Source organism: Mizuhopecten yessoensis, unplaced genomic scaffold (assembly GCF_002113885.1).
Source record: "Mizuhopecten yessoensis strain PY_sf001 unplaced genomic scaffold, ASM211388v2 scaffold3023, whole genome shotgun sequence".
In the NCBI taxonomy this organism is placed as follows: Eukaryota; Metazoa; Mollusca; class Bivalvia; order Pectinida; family Pectinidae; genus Mizuhopecten; species Mizuhopecten yessoensis.
Genome location: NW_018404837.1, coordinates 265,297 through 274,574, shown reverse-complemented (window position 1 = coordinate 274,574; position 9,278 = coordinate 265,297). Strand labels below are relative to the sequence as shown.

General features: G+C 34.2%; 1 protein-coding gene across 1 annotated transcript; it reads right to left on the bottom strand.

The window, feature by feature from the left end:
- Window positions 1-1,261: 1,261 nt before the first annotated feature.
- LOC110446845 lies at window positions 1,262-4,650 on the bottom strand. Its single transcript, XM_021492168.1, has 5 exons — window positions 4,569-4,650; window positions 3,616-4,063; window positions 3,132-3,302; window positions 2,667-2,933; window positions 1,262-2,311 (listed from the first exon to the last, which is right to left on the bottom strand). Exons 2-5 carry the CDS (start codon window positions 4,054-4,056, stop codon window positions 1,790-1,792), a joined length of 1,401 nt encoding a protein of 466 aa, XP_021347843.1. The 5' UTR covers window positions 4,057-4,063; window positions 4,569-4,650; the 3' UTR covers window positions 1,262-1,789.
- Between the last annotated feature and the right edge of the window lie 4,628 nt (window positions 4,651-9,278).

Genomic DNA, 9,278 nt, shown 5'->3' with positions numbered 1-9,278 from the left:
GGAAGGTAGTACTGTTCCGGTAGTATCTTTTGATGGGGAAGGTAGACCTGTTTTGATGGTATCTTTTGATTGGGAAGGTAGTATTGTTTTGCTTCTATATTTAGAAAGGGTAAGTATTATTGTTGATATGGGAAGGATGATGCGACAGGTAAGGTAAGGTAGTATTCGTGAAGGGTATCTTTCGATGGGTTTGATATTTTACTTGTGGGGATGGGGGTACGTTCTGTTGGGAATGCAGTAGACATTACTTGGATTTAATATACAAACTATTATGAAAGATGAAGGTTACACACACTGATGAATCTACCTTTATAATTTGGTCACCCAGGGATTACGCTCTGTTTCGCTCTCTACACCCCTGGAATATGTCAGCAAAATTGAAGGCTCATTATGCAGTACCTTTATGAGACGAGAAGACTAGTTTGCTCCTTTGATGTACATCAAAAGAATCTCGCGGTCACGTAACGGTACAATTTGACAGGCTTTGAAGTCGGGCATCTCTCCTTTGTAATCTTCAAAGGACAGGGATCAGCCTAGCGATTGGTCAGTACTTTTTACCTGAGACCAATCAAACAGCTATCTTCGTGCCTTCAATTTTGCTATGACATATTCCAGGGGTGAAAACGAATGTGAGCGTAACCCCTGGATATCGAGGATGCAATTGTGTAAGTGATACAGTATGACTGTATGCCAAAAATGAATTACACTGCATCAAACAGCTGTTTCGTTCCTTAAGGACTCGTCGGTGATGCCCAAAAAAGTTAGAAATCCAATTTTCTAAACTACTTTTGAACAGAGGGACAGAGGGGTGCGTAAAACCCCATAATTTATGAATTTCAAAAGTGTGTATGTTATGAACCACGCCAATACTCAAATGATATAACCGTGCCACCAAGGTTACAGCAAACCCGGGGACTAAAACATTCACCAACAGAGTTGACCACCTTGTCTCCCGATAGCTGAAATTTACACAGATACCGGAGGAAATAAAGACTATTGAAATAAATATAATTTGGAGGCTGGTTATAATACCAAATAACTATTTATATTAAAAATAATTGGTGTAACACAGCTCAACACCAATAGTCCTAAGTTAGATTTTTCTGTGGGGAATCAAAAGGATCAATCAAACTTACTCTATCCCACTTTGTTGTCTTTGTACTTCGCGCATGATAGAGTTCCTATTTTGAAAATTCAGTTTCACATATCGATACATTTTAACATAAAAACACGACTCGGAAACTTTATATTTAATATTGCTTTTATTTATATATTATTAACATCAAAACATTCAACAGATATATAGTTCAATGTATGTCTACACATATTTGACGTGATATGTAATTTGCATTGTGAACGGAACAATATTTATCGACAATGATGCACATTTAAAAGGATCACAAATGTTCCATCACATCAGAAATGAATAAATTGTTTTGATGACGTTGTTCACACAACACGTAACAAACATGTGATAAATATGTCTATGTACAAACGTCGTCAATGGTTCCACAAGCAAATATCAACAATTGCAAAATGTTATTTAACTGTTGTTACATGACACAAAATAATACAAAATATAACAATGTTCCGCATGGCGCCATTATTTCCAAGCAAAATGAGATACAAATGTTTCACTAAATACAATGAACAAATTTAATCGGAGGAAATGAATAATCGATATCAATGGTATTGTTCACAACACAAACAATAAAATATAACAAATATACTTACAAGACACAAAATAATACCAAAATATCACAAAATATAACAATGTTTGTATATAAAGTTAGAAGGTGTCGTTTGATATCTGTACAGATCCTTTAACCACACACCTATGACTCGTCCTCAGATTTCCGTATCGACGCCAAGCGTAGTCATAGCAACGTAAGGAATTCACTGCTTTAGCTTTGCTTATTTTTCTGTTGACGAGTTTTAGTCTCCGAACAGCAACAGAACACCCTTTAGAAAGGATGTCCTCAATTTGGCCCCGAACATCCTTCTGTCCGAGTAGACGACGTTCCCAGGTGTCTGCAGATGTTAGTCCGTGACAAAGTTTTGAGTACACGATATGCCTTTTGTTACCGGGAGCTGTTTGAACAGCGAATTCGTAAAGAGTGGGCCTCGTCAACTTCCCATCAAAAATTTCCTTTCTTCGGTAACCAAGATGGGCGCCATTTCTTTTCTCCCACATGTCACTATCAGTTTTATTACATGATATGCATGTTTGCCAGTCACTCCACTTTCGGTCAGACAGAGCAAAGTGAGATTGCGGAACGTTTTCTCTTCTTAACTTAGGTGCAACAATTTTCTGCAATGAAAAGTAAAGAAGGAATAATGAACAACTGCATAGTAAAGATTTTCTTCAATTAAGGAAAGCAAGTTCGTTGATCGACTAAATACCACAATTACAGCCACTTGAATTATGTTAACAGTCTTTTTTTTCCACTTGATGACATCTTACATATAGTTAAGCATAAAACCATATACACTTTTTACAACGAATATTATATCACTATCATATAACCACAACCGGAAGCTTTAAGTTCGCAACCAATTGAAGGTGTGGAAATACAATCTTGTTGTTTACTGAAATACTACACGGATGTGATTTGAAAGTAAGACGAAAATAGTACAGCATATATACACACGAGACGTATAATTACCTTCATAACTGTGCGAGAGTTCTTTCCAGTTCGTGTACGTTTAGGGGCCAAAGATGTCTTTCCCATTTTCTTCTTCATATTTGTTAAAGATGGGACTTTCGTTAGTGACGGCACCTTGATTAGAGCCGGAGATTTTGGTACAACAGTCGTATCCATCTTGGAATCGTCATGGCTACTATCAGCCCTTTTGAGAACTCCGAAGAGTGTATCTAAATCTTTGTGAATACCCCCAGTGGCATCTCTCGCCCTGACTTCCTTCTCGTAATCCTGAAATGAGTAATTTGTGTAACCTAGTCTTATTTGGAATTAGAATTATAGGTATACAAATAGACTTTTCGGATGTCATAAACATTCCGACAACTTTTAGTCAATCAACATGTATATGTTTTGAGTGATGCATTACCTCTTTCGTTATTGCATTCTTTTGTATGTAATAAATACTGTAATTATGGTATATGCACCTACCTGTAAAAACTCGGCGCCCTTTTCTCTGTAGCAGATCGACATGATAAAATCAAATATATTGGTGAACTGTGCCAATTTGAGGTAATGGCCGCTTGTCTTTTCAGCTATGGTCTGGTAGAAGTGGTCTGCGCCAGTGTAATTCTGGCATTGGACCGAATAGATTCGGACACCCTGAAAAATCAATATGTGAAAATGCTTACTCTAAGTGTGTTACGTTCACGACTTGATAAATACTATCAAACTTTTAATATACGAGAAACAGATATCAACCAAGCACATATCTACAAAATTCAGTTTTAACCCTTACTTGTAATTAAAGGATAAAACAACTTCAGCGTACCGGACAATATGCTTTTATTTGTAAAATCTCATCAGCAATGCTTGGCGTAAAATCAAAACCAAATTCATATATTAAAACAAATAGTAGAATAATTGGTTCAAAAATTACAAAATGTCTTTTCTTTTTTATAATAAATCAGCTTACCATTTTTGACAAGTTATCTGCTTCCGTCCTCCAGTTCAATTTCTTTTTGTTCTGTGGATAGTTAGGTTCGTGTGGGTTGTTGTCCCCAATCATGACTAATGCCCTCTGTGATCCCTGAGTCCAGTTTAAACTTTGAACCTCGTGCAGAACAAGTTCATAACACTCGTCCGCGTCACCACCACTTGTTCTCCCTACGTCATTAACCCACTTACACAGCGTCGCCGCGTCGGTGGTAAAGTCGATGTGTTTGGTGATGTAGTTGCTTCTATCACAGTAGTCACCGTGAGCGAAGACGGCGATATTGATGCCGGGTATATCGGCCTGTAGACGCTGAATCATGTCCTGGATACGTCCACGAACCTCGTCCAGGCAGCTGTACATGGAACCAGTGGTGTCGAAAGAGAAACATATCTCCTGTAATCCGCCTGGTGGTAGAGCCATCTTTTATCTGGAATATTTATATTATTTTTTATTATCAAACTATTAAAATATATAGTTTATACTTTACTCTTTCTTCCTTTTCAGGATTTAGAAACTTAAATTTCGAAATGAAGAGCTACTCTTTCACTTACACATCATATAACTTTAATTTAACCATGATATATCAAAAGCAAAGTCCATGGATTGCAACGATTCAGGGACTTAACAAATACAAAAATATCGAAATAACATGTAAGTATATGTTTTGTTAAACGTAGGTCGAGAAAGTGTGACACTGAACATCACTCAAAAGTATGTGATTTGCCATTGCTCAAGAAAAAGGACCGACATAAGTAGGTGTTTAATAAAAAAAAAGTTCAATTACCCATCTGTAGAAAGTTATTAATAAATTAAGCCTTTACATAGTAAAAACATGGTTCATACTAGCACTATATTATTCCATCAAAACCTTTCTAACTTTCTAACACAAATTTCGTTACAAAGAGCGATATTATAGAAATTCAGAACTTTACCTTTTTGGACAGTAGATATTAGGTAAATATTGAAGCAGGCTTGTGTTCCCCTGATGTCAACTATTGGTTGTGTGAAGCTGTGTATATGCTAACGCGCTTATATACACTCCGATCTGCTGACGTCACATCGGAACGAACACGAATAGCTGACTCGTCGATAACGGGCCTGAACATGTTCTTCCGTGTATTGGGCACACAAGGAAAACCCCAATGAGAATTATGTTCCGAATGTACCACAACAAACCGTTGGGGTTCTTCTGGGGAAAGTTCGTTCTGTTAATAGTTATCGATTTGTATGCAATACGCACATCAAAGATACATAATTATAAAGCAAACGAAAGAGGATTTGATTTCGCAACATGTTCTGGATCCTGTATCTATTGTGTGTATTGAACAAGCAATACTCCCACTCAAAGGAAAGAAACTTAACAATGTGGACTTAAATTCAGACAACAATTTTGTTGTTAGGATGACAATATTGTTGCTATCGCTAGTAAAGAAGTATGGATGAGTGTCACAGTTGAATGTTTATATTTGGTATTTTATAAACCAGAATTATGTCCGTGAAAACGTTAACAAATTGCTTTTCTCTTTTGTAATGAATAGAAAAACAAGTTCATAATTAAAGCAAATTTTGTCATGTTAAATAAATGTATAATGATTTGTACAATTAATGCGTCAAGCAAATACCTGATCTGTAAAATACCACACTTTAACAATGTAGAAGTATGTATCACGTCCGGTTATATTTAGGACGGTGTTACCATTACTAGCATAACATAACTTAACAAGACAAAATACCGTAATTGACAGGTGCATGTACTACATAATCATATGAGATAATTGACATGATAAAAATGTTAGGGACATGATTGATACACATGCATATATACAATTTATATTGAAACACTAGCTTATCCTAAAATTCTCTTTTATTTTGTTCGTTATTAAATACTTAGTTTTAACTTGACTTCGAGATAATTCATATGACGATTTTTTTTTCTAGATAACTTGTTCAAGTAGTATTGGACCATTTTACAACATATTTTTACCAAGATGAAAAAAACATACAGATTGTTTTAAGAAGTTAAAAGGCAATTAATAAAACTATTGCACGAATGGCTGGATACTTTAAATTACATGGAAATTAAATTACATGTCATTTCAGATAAAAAGGACCTAAGTTTATCAAACGATTTAAACAAAAATATTTTTCGGCAAATGGAAAACAATTACAGTTTGTTGTCTTTTTTAGTTTTATTTTTGAAAGTATTTGCACGAAACAGAACTCATGAGATAATTTTTCTTGAATTAGATAATAGAAAAAACTATATGGGCATTTCAGAGATGAATAAAACAACTATATATCATCAAAATTGATTGTATTAATCGAATGCTCAATAAATGTTATAACACCTTAAATACTTTAAAAGTTTAAACAGCAAATATATGTTTTTATCATATCAGGACCAGTGGATATATGGTAATTGTTAGTCTATTTCCGACTGGAGTATTAAGTACATATATGAACAAAGGAGTAAAAGCAACAGTACAGTCAAGGGAATTTGCTAAATTTTAGAGTGAATCCGACAATTTATGAAGACAAACAGCATGAACAACTACTTATCACCACACAGAACACTGAGATAAACAGTCACAATACAATATTACTATTATTATTTATATAATATGCTGATATAAACGCATTTCTGTCAGCCGACTGGTAGCCGAGGTAGTCGAAGGCTAATTACAGTGAAGGATTAATCTTGAAATCGTGAAATTGTTTGTAGAGAAAAAAAAGACTTAACGTTGTAAATCAAAGAAGTGAATAAATCTATAAATTGAAAAAACAACAACGAAATGTTGTTTATTTATACGGGATACCCATGGCAGTTTGTACCACGAAACGATCTAAATGGCTTCATATCTCGAAAGAAAGTACCAACGAACATTTCATGTGAAACAGTAGCAGGGATAAATAATTAATTATTGTTAAAACAGTTATAGTTATCACAAATATCAGCTAAGACAGTAGGTGACAGGATAGTCCATACCATCAAGCTCCCTGGATGTTGTACATAATATGACAAATTAATTAATTGATATGGATATTGTACATGTAGTATGTGGCTAGTAGGAAGTAAGGGAGATACGATTGGAATATTTAGTATACAGCCTAATATTGAGGATCAAAAAATCATAGACACACTTAATTTATCCTATAAATTCACACTAAATATCAAGCCCAGATACTACACATAAATCGATACCATTGAAAGTATACATACCCATGAATATTACATGTATATACCAAGATGTTAACAAAATTAAAAATTTATACAGATCTACCCATTTATACAAAACTACATGTATACAAAACTACACATAAACATACCAAAATGTTCAAGTACGCCATAATGATGCAATTGCACAATCGACTGGAGTATTACCCAAACTTTATTGATGTATAGTCAAGTCCCAAATTACTCATTGTACATCAAAAACATATTGTATCGTTTACTCCCAATAATTATACCTTCTACAAATATCGTTTCTATTTATGTTTTTTTCTGTCTCCGTTTCAGACAAAATTGTCTAAGCTTGTGCTTTTGGATTGGTCATCGATCGAAACAGTGCTGTCATTGCATTGAATCTAGCAAAACGGATAAAATGGGTCGTTAGAAAATTAATAATACTTTAACATGGTGATATAAGAATGTGATAGCATGAAGTGACATATCAGCAGACATATTCTTTCTACGATCCAGGAGGTTGTGTTGTGAAGCAGTCACATTAAAATTATAATCTGTTATATGATTTTAAGATGTATCGTGGGTACAGCATGTTCATTCTGGATAATCATTTCGGGACGTCAGTTAATCAAATAAGTGCTTAGCTGGTCTTATATAATTGCCTTTATATCCGCAAAGAAAAATTAACCGATTAGTATGATATGTTCACTGTGTCAGACAGGATACATTTAGGTCTAATTTAAGGTATTAATCTGTATGATACTGTCCCATGCTGAAATGAACATGTATAATGGAGATAAGTAGTATACTACATCATAATGTACACCCTCATGCATCTAGTCTCCTATTTCTTCCTACTACAAGGACTAGGGTCGTTATGGGTTATTTTTGGCCACATACATGTACAAAGTGAAAAATTTAACTTTAATTTAATTACCAATTTATGTTATAAACATCATATTGGTTAATTGGGGCTATTTTTCTTGATGCAGATTTTTTCCAATGCACATGCGTAGATGTCCTGCCATAGCAACAAAATTGCGTTGCTATGAAGGAATAGCCTAAATATAGTGTATTTAGACAGTTAGCATGCAGAAATGAAACCCCCACATGTGACAAACAAAATCCCTTTCTGCGTTGCATGCGGAGGCTTTCAAAATATTGAAGAATGTTAAGTTGATTTCCTTCAAAATGGCCAATTTTCAACCAAATAGCGCACTACAGATGATATTCATGCATTTTATTACGAAAATGCGGGTTTATGTCTCTCTTTGTAATGACACATCTCCTAAACCAGTTGTCGAATGCTTTTAAAATTACCATATTTACGTACTTCATTTATTCCAGATAACGAATATAACAACTAATTCTAAAAACCTCGATGATACCAGAATTACCCTTAACGCCCCTTTATGGAGGGTATAAATGTCAAAATTTAAACAGAAAAAAATCTCTAGTCTTACAAAACTTGTATTCCTTCTACTCTGTGTTGGGAATTCATTGATGAAATATAGTTTAAAGGTGTATATGTGTTATGTAGTGTGAACCCCGGTAAAACCCCCAAGAAAGAACTAATTGGTTCCGGCTACATTAAACATAATTAAAACTGATAATATGGCACTTACATTAGTGCTATGGTGAATCTTTACAACACACAGTGACTTATAGCATGATTTATTCAAAAACCAATATTCATTTACATACAAAACAAGCAATATAGAGAAAAAAACATATCATTTGAATGTGTACTGTACTACAATGTATGCATAAAGTTTGGCAAGATATAGTAGGTTTATCTCGAGACTCAAAGTGTGATTTATATGGAAATTGAACAAAAGTTTTTAAGAATTTACCTAACAAGAGCAAAAATATATGTGTAAGAATCTTGTAGAAGATGAAGAAGCAAACCAACTGAATTGTATATTGTCATACAATGTATGCACGTGATTATGGAAATGTATATCATGTATAAGATGCAAAAAAGATAATAAAATACATTTAAAAAAATAAATAATATATATTTACACTTAATAAAGAATATAAGCAAGAAATTATTCTTTGCTTAAATGAATCCATGCACTTTGATCAAATTACTTTTAAACTATACCAATCAGCAAAAACCGTAATTAGGAATTGTCTTTAACATAAAAATGCTACCACCCAAGTAAAGGAAAAGGAATAATCTTATGTCCGCTGTATTCCCCATCATCTAAATAGTCCATGTTGGTAGGAGTAAATGCAAAATATAACGTTATTGATAATGGAAGCTGGTCCCGTTAACCGCTAGAACCCAGGATTCCGACAAGATATCGGAAACAAAATGTATTTAGCCCTTTAAGGTTTTAAGTCTCCCGGATGGCAGACTATCTTTGTTCTATGTTAAGTCATAAGCAATTAAAAAATATCCTTTTTTCGGGGATCGAATATATATGTGTATCGTACGCGTCTGACCAACTCC